This window comes from Myotis myotis, unplaced genomic scaffold (assembly GCF_014108235.1).
Source record: "Myotis myotis isolate mMyoMyo1 unplaced genomic scaffold, mMyoMyo1.p scaffold_m19_p_8, whole genome shotgun sequence".
NCBI lineage: Eukaryota > Metazoa > Chordata > Mammalia > Chiroptera > Vespertilionidae > Myotis > Myotis myotis.
The window spans coordinates 36273090-36285665 of record NW_023416390.1 but is presented as its reverse complement, the minus strand read 5'-3'; the positions used below and the strand labels follow the sequence as shown (position 1 = coordinate 36285665).

At 57.3% G+C, this 12576-nt stretch overlaps 1 protein-coding gene across 1 annotated transcript in view; it reads left to right on the top strand.

The window, feature by feature from the left end:
* Positions 1 to 12366, top strand: part of ANKMY1 (ankyrin repeat and MYND domain containing 1) — a 43143-nt gene extending 30777 nt beyond the window's left edge. The window contains exons 14-18 of the mRNA XM_036319418.1: positions 1060 to 1173; positions 1508 to 1673; positions 4349 to 4427; positions 5051 to 5211; positions 11901 to 12366. Of these exons, the coding sequence (XP_036175311.1) occupies positions 1060 to 1173; positions 1508 to 1673; positions 4349 to 4427; positions 5051 to 5211; positions 11901 to 12019 (639 nt within the window). The 3' untranslated portion in view covers positions 12020 to 12366. The remainder of the gene's footprint in view (positions 1 to 1059; positions 1174 to 1507; positions 1674 to 4348; positions 4428 to 5050; positions 5212 to 11900) is intronic.
* The last annotated feature ends 210 nt before the right edge of the window (positions 12367 to 12576 follow it).

Sequence of the window (12576 nt, the reverse complement as noted above, 5' to 3'; positions counted from 1 at the left end):
AGTCCATTTTGGTGAAGCTTTTGTCCTATGTTTTCTTCTAAGAGCTTGATAGATTTAGCTAGCATTTAAAGAAGCAGTTTTCGGTAGAATTCAATGCTTTTTCTCCATCGTTCCTTTATGGGATGTGATTCTGTGCAACATGCTGAGCCCTCTGGAGCCTCAGTGGTGCATCAGGCTTGTATGAAGGTTGTCATGCTTTGCATGAGGGAGGGGAGGGGAATAGAGGAGAGGGGGTGGACAGGAGAGGAGAGGAGCCTGGGGTTGGATCAGGGCAGCTTCTTCCCACAGCTTTGGAAAACTGGCTCCCACTCCGCTCGCCATAGGCCTGCCATGCCATCACCATCGCCATAAGGAATCCGTGTATAAACTGCACTCATGCCCCCGAGACCCGTGAGTTGGGCCTGGTCAGGCCACGCTGGCTGCTGGTGTTTGGTGGCATTTGCCCCCAGATGCCTGGTTCTGTGCCACGAAGCTTCACACACAGTGTCACCAGGGTTTCTAAGTTTGTGAAGAATGAATGTTAAACAGGCTGAGAGAGTGAGGACCCTGGCTGAGGGAGCCACCATGCATCCCCTAACACCGGCCCTGCCTGCAATGGTCAGCAGGTAGACCCTACACAGTCCAGTGAGTGCCCTGCAGGTGATGGGCTATTTTTCATCTGTTTATTCTGGGATGCCCTGAGCCTGCTTGTTTGGTTAAATTTCCTGGCTAAAACTATATAGCCATAAAGCCTCTTATTGAAGGCGCCTGCTCCCTGGTCAGGATAGGGGTGGGAGCCCTGTTGAAATTGGTGATAAATCTTGAGCTAGAGACCTTGTTGCACTGTGTGCGAGAAGTCACACATGCACACCCCCCCACACCTGTGCACACCCACACCCACATACATGTACATGCCCACACACATGTACACACATGCACATACATACACACTCACACACCTACACACGCACACACCTATACATCCACACACACATGCACACACCTACCTCCTCCACACCTACACACAATCCTGGCAGCTGGGGTGTTCACATGCATTTGATGCAGCTCTGTTCTCCACAGATTGACCTGCTCATCAATTATGGGGCCGACATCCTGGCCCCTGTGACACTCACGCAAGGGGACAAGGTGGCCGTGGGCACAGTCGTGGACTACGGGTATTTCAAATTCTTCCAGGTATGGCTTTGAGTTTCCTGTCGGTGATAGGGGCGCAGCTAGGGCCTTTAGCATCTCTTGGGCACAGCTGAGCCAAAGGTCCCTCATGCCTCCTTCCAAAGCGAGTCCCTGGCCTTCTGGAAGAGAAGACCTGGCACCCGGGCATGCACAGGCGTGGCTGCCTGTGCCTAGCTTTTGGAGCGCTCTCCTGGTTTGTCCTCACAATGACCACCGACAGAGGATGTGTGCTCCCCACCCAGTCTCCCTCCCCTGGTGATAAGCCAGAGCTGGGAGTGGGACCCGCCCTCCCCGGGGTGGGAGCTGGTGCCCTGCGGTGACTGGCACTGTACCGCAGGACCGGAAGATTGCCCACTGCCCCTTCCACACTTTGATGCCGGCAGAGCGGGAGACGTTTGTGGCCCGGAAGCGGCTCCTGGAATACATGGGCTTCCAGCTGCGCTCCGCCATCATGGCCAAGGAGAGCCAGTGGGACCCAAAGGTGCTGTGCTTGAGCAAGAAAGGTGGGTGGCTGTGGGTGCCAGCCGAGGCCATGTTTTTCCTGACAATTGTGGGATGGGAGGGGCTGGGCCAGGAAGGGACATGAGAGAGACCTGTCCTGCTGCCGCCAGGGCTTTAATAGGGGTGAGGACAACAGTCTTTTCAACAAACGGTGCTGGGACAACTGGTTATCCAAACACAAGAGAATGACGTTTGACCCTCAGATCACCTATAAAAATGAGTTCAATTTGGCCTTGGCTCAGTGGTTAGAGCATCAGCCCATGCACCCAAGGGTTGTGGATTCAATGCCTGTCAAGGGCATATACCTGGGTTGCAAGTTTGCTCCCTGCCTCATGGTCTGGGCTTGTGCAGGAGGCAACCAATCGATGTGTCTCTCTCATATCGATGTTTCTCTCTTTTCCTTTCCCTCCCTCCATCCCACTCTCTCTGAAAAGCAAATGTGAAAAGACAACCTATGGGAGAACATATTTGTCAATCATACATCTCATAAGGAACTTGTATGTAGAACAAACTGTCACAACTCAATAATACAGTAATTGAATTAAAAACTGGACAAAAAACACGAATAGAAATTTGTCTGATGGTGGAGTGAAGGTACATGACCACCTCTCAACTGGAAAAGGAGGCCAGCCGTTCCATGGAATGTGACAGCTTGTTGTAGGGCTGAATCGCTTTCAGAGATGGGATTGAGCGGAGGCATCTCCTCAGGCTGCACAGCTAGTCTCCACTGCTGGACAGTTGTCACAGTAGAAGTTTTGTAGGATGGTTAAGGTACTAACAGCTGACCAGACAAAGGGACAGAGTTGCTGTTGGAGCCAGGAGCCGTGCTCCTCCTGGTCATGTATGCACAGTTGCTTAGATTTGATGCCAGCACCTAGTTTGACATTTGTCTTGGGCTGTGCTGTTCTGGTCGTCACTGACAAAAATCACTATGGCTGCACTGTGTCAGCCTACAGAGCCAGCTCAGCCTTGACTGGAAGGCCTTGGTATGCTGTTGAGCGCAGTTAGGTCAGAGTTCACAGCACGGAAACTTGAACGGAAAAGAAATCAGGCACAGAGATGGAGTCAGTCTTAGTTATATCGGCATCTACACAGATTTCTCCAAAGAAAGATCTAAATGGCCAACAAGCCCATGAGAAGATGCTCATCACTGGCCATCAGGGATGAACACACTGCACCACACGAGGTGTCACTCCAGTATGATGCTGTGATTAGCATGTAACTAGGCGAGGAGGAGGAGAAGGGGAGCTTCCTGCCCCGCCGGTGGGAATGGGAACGGGAGAGGGGCTGGAGAGTCCTCAGATGCTAACCACAGAGTCACCACGTCACCCAGCAAAGCCACTCCCAGCTGTGTGCCCAGAAGCAATAAACACGTGTCCCCCAGCACCTGTACACGAATGCTGATGGCAGCACGGTTCACAAAAGCCAGGTGGGAACAACCCCCATATCCATCCATGGATGAATGAATAAACAAGTCGTGGCAGATGCCCATACGGAATGTTATTCACCCACAAATAAGAGTGAAGCCCTGACACCGCCATGCGGATGAACCTTGAAAACGTGATGCTCAGTGAGAGAAGCCAGTCACAGGGGACCACATGTTGTATGAAATGTCCGGCACAGACAAAGCCACAGACCAAGTAGATAGGGGTCGCCAGGGGCTGTGGCTGGGGAGTCAGGGGCATGGCGGAGTTCAGGGGCTGGGTCCTTTTGGGAGTGATGACGATGTTCTAGAATGGATTTTGTGGTGATGGCCGCACACCTGCGAATGTGCTAAAAGCCACTGAACTGTGTACCTTATAGGTGACTTGGGTGGCACGTGAGTTACATCTCAACTGATGCTCAAGAATGCCCTCCTCCCATTTTCATGTTTACTCATAAAGAAGCAATCTGTGAAGCTCTGGCACCAGGCCCCTTGTATGTTTTTTTTGTCACCTGTCCCAGAAGCATCCTTGGTGCCACGTGGCCTTCCTAACATTGCCCTGGCAACAGGTGCACTGTCAGAGCCGGCTTCCTGGGCCCATGTCTTCATCCCCACCCGGCCTGAGTGCTGGTGGGCGCAGGAAGGGTGGGGGAGGAAGGAGAGCTCCCACCTTCCTGCTCTTATGGCCAGTAGGTGTTTCCTTGCGGGGTTCCTGTGTCTGAAGGGGTGGTGAGGAAGCAGAGGTTTGGCGGCCTTTCTGGGGGGGGGGGGATGAGGTGCTATTTAAAGAGAGAATGGTGCAGGGATCTGGTGGAAACTGTGGTTATTATGGGGGACTCACTGCCCTCCAGACCCTGGCCTACTGTGCACCCTCCTGCAGTGGCCAGAGAGCAGAGCAGGGTCCCCCACTTCAGAGGGGGCTGTGGACTGGGTGAGGCCAGAGAAACCTGGTGCTGCTCCATGGCCCTTTAATGGCGTGGTGAGGGGGACACTGAGTCTGTCGATGGCACAGAGAAAGGGCTGCAGATGGGTAGGCAAACAAGAGGCCCTGGGCGGCCCAACACCTCCAAGCCAAGTCCCACTCTGCCTCCTGAGACCTGTCATGGGATGTCAAGGCTTGGGGTCCTGCCTCCCGAGGTGCCGGGTGGGCTTCAGGAGGGTGGTTGAGGCGGGCAGCCCGTGCTCCCTCTATCTGTAGATACTACGGCCCATGGGAGGGCCCAGAGAGACTAATGCAGGTCTCTCTGGGTACAGCGCAGATGATCCCCTGCCACAAGCTGAAGCAAAGGGACCCCACCATGCCCAAGGAGCCGCAATTGGAGGAGCTGGAGCAGTAAGTGGCCGTGTGGCCCCGCTCGCCAGGAGCATGGGCCAGGATGGGTGGCAGCAGGGGGCCACAGGGCACGCTTGAGGAGCCGCTCCATGTCTGGGGGGCAGCTGGGTGGGAGATGTGTGCTGCCTTGTGCACCCTGTGCCCCATACCCCTCCTAGCCCCTCCACCATGGGCCCTTCCCCTAGAATAGTCTCTCTATGTCTGTGTGCCTTATTGGTCCCTGTGGGCATCCTGGACTGCATCCGCCCAGTAAACCCTGGTGGGTGGGTGGGCGATGGATGGCAGGCAGGGGTGGTTGCCCACCTGGGCTCATTTTCTTGCTGAAGCAGAGCTCGAGGGTATGCCCTGCTCACCCACAGCTGTTCCTCCCACAAAACACAGAAATCCTCCCCGCCCCACACTGTGGCATGTGAGGGTGCCACAGTCTCCTGCCCAGCCCTGTCTGAGCCCTCAGGTGGCACCTGGGCACGGTGCTTGTTTTCTGTTCTGAACGGCTTGTGCTGGACATCCCTGGACAGGACTTCAGGTCTCTGTCCGCATGCAGAGGATATGGGGAAGGTCCGGAGCTGGGTCGGTGGCATAGGGGGCAGGCACCGGCCGACGGCTGCGTGGCCCCCTGGCAGGATTCCCTTCTTCAAGTTCTGCTACCAGTGCGGCCGCTCCATCGGGGTGCGCCTGCTGCCCTGCATCCGCTGCTACGGGATCCTGACCTGCAGCAAGAGCTGTAAGACCAAAGCCTGGGCCGACTTCCACAGCAGGGACTGCGGCACCCTGGCAGCCATCGGTAAGTCCTGGTGCCGGCCGGGCTGCTTGTGGGCCTGCTGCTTCTAAGGGCACAGGCACCAACCCGTGGGGTGGTCGAGTGAGGGTCCCCATCTTCCCTGAAACTTGTGCGATCCAACCCACTTTCCAGAGTCCCCAGTTGGGCTTGTGTGGGGACAGGGAGGCACTGAGCCAACCTGGCCTTTCCCCACCTACAGTGGACGCCATGCCCCATGTCCCCATGGCTCCTGTCGTGGGCCCGTCTGGCGGCTCCACTAGATACCTGGGCCCCCTGGTGGACACGGGCTTCCCTGGACCACCAGCACTTGGCCTTGGGGCTGCTACAGGAAGGCTCCCCCTAGCCTGCCCCCTCAGGCATCTCTGGGAGTGGAGGCCAGCAGATGTCTGCTCTGGGAACACCCCCTCTCCCCACCCTCCCTCCCCCGGGAGTGACCTGAGGCAACCCCTTGCCAGGTGATGCTCTGAGGGCGGCCTCGTGGGCCAGGCTGGGACTTGGCTGGGTGGGCTCTTCCTCAGGACTTGTCCCCGGTGTGGACGAGGGGCTGACTGGCCCTTGCCCTTGGACTGTGCCCTAGTAACCGATCCTCTCTGAGCTCTGATGTTCCCTGTCATCCCTGTTTCCATCTGCAAAATGGAGCCTTTAGTAACAGGCTCACTCTGGGGTGCATCCCAGACCTTGGTCACAGCTCCTTGGGCTCAGGGACCCCAGGACAGGGGTGGAGGGTTGCAAGGCTCCACCTTTGAAGTGCCATCAGTCGAGTACCCCACACGTGAGCAGGGCGCAAGGCACTGCCTGGCACCGCACCCTAGGGCTCTCGGCACCAGGCTGCCACAGGGGAGCTAGCACACAGAGCTGAGCTCTCTTCCAGGCAGTATGGCCAGGAGGGCAAGGTGCATCAGGGTGTTCTCTCCTGTGCCCACCTGCGCCTCCTTGGGGGTGCCCCTTATGGGCCTCCTCTCTGCCAGTTCCTTGCCCAGGGCCCTACCTGGAGGAAGAGAGCCTCGGGGTGGAAGGATCTCTGTAAAGGAGCACGCTCCATGCCAAAGCTGCGAGTCTCACCTGCCGGCACCCGCACCTGGGGGCCACCTGGGGCTGCACGAGGGGCGGTGGCAATGATTTCCTCCTGACCTCACAATAAAGTGGTCCCACCGGGTGTGTTTTTAACCCTGTTTGTGCTGCTCAGCTGTACACGGGCCAGCCCAGAGCTTCCAAGGGGCATCCAAGCTTCACATCTCCACATGGGCCTGGCCATCTTTGGGCAGATGGGGGTCAGACCTGGAGCAAAGGTTATTGCTGGAAGGTGCTCCTGTGCTTTGGGGACATTTGGCGGCTTCCCAGGAGCCCACATCTCTGCTCTCCATCCCAGGCTCAGAAGGGATGGGGTGAGGGGTGTCACTCCTGTTGTTCCCCAAGGCCCCAGGGTGTTTTCAGTGTGTGGCAGGTGTGTTCGGGTACAGTGGATGTGAAATAACCATGACCCAGATGGAGGAGGCATGAGCTGACCATGAGTCAGGATCACGGCATGAGGAGGATGGGTGGTGGGCTTGCTTTTGTGGAGGATGGAAGGGGGCAGTGGGAATGAGGGCAGAGTGGTGGGGGCAGGTGGGACAGGTTGGGGAAGGGGCAAAGGAGCCTGTGCAGGGCTCCAGCCAGACTGACTCCTTGCTGGTCCAGGCAGTCCCGCCCGCAGCCATGGTTTGGCCTGGTTTTCCTGGTCTCTTGTCAAGATGGGGCTGCCTATCGGGAAGTTTGCTGGGGGCTCTGGGTGATGTTCCTGTAAGGGGCGAGGAAGCCTCTTGGGCAGAGGGGACCAGGATCCTGTGCTGCACCCAGTCGCAACCCCTTAATGTGACCTCGGGTGAGTGGGTTCCTGGCTGGGGGCGCTTTCCTGGTGAGGCGCTGGGGTAGGGTGTGAACCCCAAGAAGGGGCGTGGGTGGCTCCCAATCCATCTGCCAGCAGGGAAAACACTCCGAATGAGCACTTGTGAGCAGAGGTTACTGCGGAAGGTGCTCCTGCGCTCTGGGGACGTTTGGGGCTTCCCAGGAGCCCACATCTCTGCTCCATCCCAGGCTCCATCCCAGGCAAAAGGAAGAAAAGATAAATGACGTTTATCCCAACACCCGGAAATCACCGTAGCTGACACTGCTGTGTGTCCTGCCAACCCCCTGTCTGCAAGCATGCATCAAGATACACGTGCACACTCACATGCACACGCATGTGCACTTGTGAAAGCATGGTCTGTATGTTTTAAAATAAGCCATGAACATCTTTCTTTGCTATTAACTATTTTTCTGCAACGTAACTTTCCCCAGGTGCAGTTTTATTTTTGTGTTGCAGGCAGTAGTTGCTCATTGTTAGAAAAGACAAGATGACAGTGAAAACTACCCTGACCTTCCACTCAATGATAAGCATCCTGAGCATGTTCTTTCCGATTTAATCCACACACACACACACACACACGCGCGCGCGCGTGTGTGCATCCTCAGCACCCCTGTACACACTATGCTTTTTCACCAACCCCCCAACTTTTAATTAAAACAACGGCAATTTTGTGACCTTGACCTGCCTTCCCCACACTGTGTCATCTCACATGTGTCCGCCCAGTGCCTTTTTTATGGTCATTTACATCATTTTGCCCATTTGTCAACTTGTGGCACACGCCTTGGCCTAGGTTCCCCTTTGGTGGAACTCACAGAGGTTAAGTGTTCAGATTTCAGGAGTCCCACCTGGTTCCCGGGCGCTCTGGGAGGGATGGAGCCTGTCGGCCCTGCACTCCTCAGGAATGACGTTCCATGTACTGAGGAATTCGTGGCAGTGTTAATGCCCTCGCCCTCTCCACACCGCGTGGCATTTGTTTCCCGCGTTCCTGTCGGTTGGGGGTGTGGCTCTTCCTGACTTGCAGGGGCTCCCTGGAGCCCAGCACCACCCCCGTGTCCTCGGATCGGGGCACCTTCTCCCTCCCCATTTGACGTGCTGCCTGGGATTTTCTGTTCTGTGGAGGCTGCGCCTGTCCTGAGCTTCAGGGTCTGGTTTGCTGGGGACTGAGGAAGCCACCCCAGGCGAGACCATAGGGGGTGTGCACAGCCTCCAGCATTCTTGTTTTACCTGTAATTTTGCAAGCAGCCTAGAAGTAGTTTTTGTGTGAGATGTGAGCGCCCCCCACAGCCAGCACACTCCCAGTGGCTGGTGGTGATTGTCACTGCGCAGGACTCCAGTGCCTGCTGCAGGCCAGGCTCCGCGGTTAACCCGCTTCCCTGGGACCCGTCTGCACAGGCTCATCCTTGTGAAGTGTGCTTGCTGCCACCCACCCTCACTCAGATGAACACTGTCTTTTAGACCTTGTCACTTTTTTGTTTGGTTGGGGACACATGCTCCGGGCATTGGTGGGTGTTGTGCTGGGGTTTGATGGTTTAACCTCACTTAGGATTGCCATCCACTGCTCGCGCCTTCTCACCTCACACCCAGTCCTTCGGGACATGTGCTCAGCTCTTCGCAACCTGGCCGCTTCCAAAACCTCCGGCCACCGCCAGCCCTAGCCCCTGCTCCAGTGCGTCTGTGTCCAAGTGTAGGACGCCCATCAAAGTCCTTGCTGCTCCCCTCTGGCCTCCCCTACTAGGCACTGATGCCCCTTGTGCCCGGCTGTGCCCCCATCAACCTGGAGCGCTCCCTCCTGCTGCGCCCAGATGGAGGCCGCCACATCCTCCCTCCTCTGGGCATACTTCCCTCTGGCCTGCATGCTCTGGGCACCCAGCATAGGGAAAGGACAGTGTGACAGGTCCCCTGTAGGACCTCATCCTACAAGGGAGACTGCTGTTTGTGGGGGATGAGTGCTGTCGGTCAGCCCCACAGGGCGGGACTGTGCTCAGGGCCGGTGCAGAGAGGGTCCTGGGCACCCATGGATGGGGAGACCCAGCTAGGAGTCCCCAGGTTCACCTCATGTCATGTGTCTCCTACCCACACTGAGTGACATCTGGTGGCCATGATGCATCCTTGTCCTGCGTGCTGGGAGGTCGGCTCCAGGCTCGGTGGACGCGGTGTCCCTGCCAGTGCCTTTCCGGCGTCCGTGGCTCGCTCTTTATCCCTCCACGGCACACTGGCTGGTGCTGTGCGGTGTTAGGTGACCGTGGCAGCTGCAGGCCGCCTTGTGACTTCTCGGGAATGGTCTCAGCCACCCCCTTCTCCAAAGACACAAGGCGCTCTGTCTCCCGGATCGTTCCGGTCAGTCATTCGGGCGTACATCTTTAACTTCCTTTTGGGCTACATTTTGTCCCATTGATCTGTCTGCTATGTCGACAGGGTGGTGCACCCTCACCCATCTGGCCCGCAGCCTCGTGTCCTTGGAAGGCTGGCTGCTTGGGCAGGCCACCCACCCCTGCCATCCTCACCACCTCTCTCCTCCGAGCTTCCTGCTCCTCAGGAAATTAGGTTGCCTCTGTCTTCGGAATGTATGGGAACTGGCCACTTCTCTCCACATCCTTGGCAGTTGCTGTGGCGTCTGGGGAAGGCACCTCGTGACCCTACTCTGTGCCAAGCTCTGTACCACCTGGCCCAGCCCCACGAGGCCCACATGGCAAGCAGTGAGGTGGGCTGGATGGGAGGCAGGGCTACGGAGATGTGGGGTGTTGCAGGGTGACAGATGGCGATTTCAGAGCAAGCATGGAAGCTGGGGCTGCGGGGTCCTGGTTAGACGGACGGAAGGTGGGGTGGGGTGGGGTGGGAGATGGAGGGACCAGTCTGGAGGACACCACTCCCTGACACCCATGCCTGAGGGGTGACCAGGTAAGGTCAGGGGAGGAGAGGGCTAGGAAGGTGGGAGTGGAGGGAGAGGGTCAGCTGGGGAGGAGGCCTGGGGACCAGAGAGGGTGTTGGTGTCAGGCTGGAATGTTGGTGATGTCAACAATGGCCTGGAATCTGCCAGCATCAGAATTCTTCCCAGGAGCCAGCATGCTGTGCTCTCTGGAGAGACGGGCGGTGAGAGTGGCCGGTGGGGTCCCAGGAAGCATGGAGAAACCATAGGGCAGGAGCTGGGGGTTCCTTCCACAGAGCAGGGCCCACCTGCTCACCCTGGGAGCCTAGGGAGCCAGGCACCTGCCCGCCTTCCCTCCGTCCTGCTGCGCTTCCTCTGGCCATGGGTGTAGACTGATGGTGAGCCAGGCGCTGCCCTCCACCCCCATGGCTGAGGTCCTGGCTTAGTTTCATGTGTGGTTTATGTTCTTGTTCATGGTCTTTCTCCGGCTTAAATGCCGAGGCGCTGTGGTGGCCCGTCGTGTCCTGCGGCCCATGGCTCTGTGTCCTGGGGAAGTCGGTCCCCCTCCCCCTGTCATGTGTTCTGTGTCTTCTCCAGGTTTTGAAGCGTGAATCTCCATGTTTCAGTCCTTCTTTCATTCAAAACATGTTGTTTTGATTGTAGCGTGCGGCAGGGACCCGTTTTCTTCTTTTCCATGGCGATCGACAGTGGCTGGGCCGTTTGTGAGGGGCCTCTTCTCCCCACCCCTCTGGCCCTGGAGACACTGCAGTTTCCAGAATGTCAGACAGCATCTGTTGCCTGGGGTGGGTGCAGCTGCCACCCTGTGGGCGAGGCTCCAGGCTCTCCTCTCCATGGGGGCACCCTAGTCCCACCGCCAGGTTCTTACAGCTCCTGCCGGCCCACCTCCAGGGCACCCACCTTCTGCAGGGGGTCTAAGCCTCAGCTGCACTTGATGCCATGTCCAATCTCTTTTTTTGTTTTTGTTTAAAAAATAGAGTTGTTCTCACCTGACAGTTCCCATCTCTCCATTTTACTCCCTGAGACCACACAACACTCAGCTGCCCTCCTCTCAGGCCCCGGGACTGGCTTCTGCTATGTGCTGTGATATCTCAAACTAGACTCCCCTCATGTTTTCTCTGGTTTCTTGTTCTCACCGCCGGTCTGGTTCCTGGTCATTGTGTATTTTAAGACCTTGCTGGCTTGTTTCTCTGCTTCCCAAGGTCGGGTATGGAAATGGGTTTATGCTAGAAACCAGGAAAGTCCTAGTTCATAGTTTCAGGCCACACAAAGGAGGTGGAAATGTTTAGATTCTCCGAGGTTTCACTTTGGTGTGGGTCCTGTCTGGGCAAGGTCTCATGTGTGCAGAGTTGGGGAGGGCTGGAGGGCCAGCTGGTCTCCTGGGGTCCCACCCTCCAGTGTCCGTCGCCTCCCTAGACCCTGTCCCCATCTCTGGCAGCCTTGACATGCAACTTGCCATCTGTCTTTGGTTTCCAACAGGGACAGACCCCGTCCTCGCCCTCCTATTACTCACTAGGGAAGGAGGGTTGGGGGAATCAGCTCTCCATCCTGGACCAGTGCTAGTGCTTTGACTATAAACGTCATTTCTGGACAGAGGTTATCTCCAGGAAGAGAAATGTTGTCACCTTAAGGGGAGCAGAGCATGCGTTCCTGTGTGTTTGCACGTGTGTGTGCACACAGGTGTGTTGAGTGCACACTTGCTGTCTGTGGCTGTCTGCTGTCTGCCCCTCATTGTGGGTCGTCAGGATGTCTGTGGACTTCCAGATTCCTTCGAGGAATAATGGGATGGACGGCGGGCCGGGCTTGGGAGCCCAGGGGTGGTCTGGGCCTGGCCCATGGTGGGCAGGACGAAGACCCCTGACGCAGCCCAGCGGGTGGTCCTGTGCTGAATGCCCATCTCATGTGTGCCCTCCCTTTCGACAGGAAGAAATTACTTGTCAGAGATCAGGAAGAAGTTCAAGAAGTCTGTGAACAAGTACCCAGAGACCTTGGGATTGCTGCTCCAGTTGAATAAAGTGTACACCAGCTACAGTCATGAATGAGCCATGGCTGCCCACCTGCCCCAAGGCTGAGTGGGCCCCAGCGCCCAGGAAGGGGGAGGAGCAGGGCATCAGGCACCCTGGGCTTGTGGAGGCCAGGGGAGCAGGCAGCCACTGCTCTACAGGTACCCCCGGCCCCACTGCACCCAGGCTGTCAGGGGAGCCCCTCTGTGGAGCCTCATTCTTCCCTCCGGGGTGTGCTGTCCACCGTGTTGGGGGGCCCTGCCCCTCACACTCCGGGGGTCTGGGCTGGTGGCACTGAGCCCTCAGCGCTCCAGGCTTCTGGGGAGAGGCTTTGCTGAATGTCTGCCAGGCTGTGGTGTGGGCTGTGATGCCCAAATAAAGGGACTCAGCAGCAGCTCATGTGTCTGTGTTGGCTTCTAGTCTCTAGATGAGGAGCTGGGCTTTGCACACAGTGGCACCTGGGCAGGGGGAACGGGGAGAGGACAGGGCTGGCAGCTTCGCCCCAAGGACTGTGCAGGCCTTGGCTTGCGGAGGCATGGTGGCTGGGGCAGTGGTTTTACTCTGGTGAAAGACGCAGGGCACAGCAGGACTCTAGA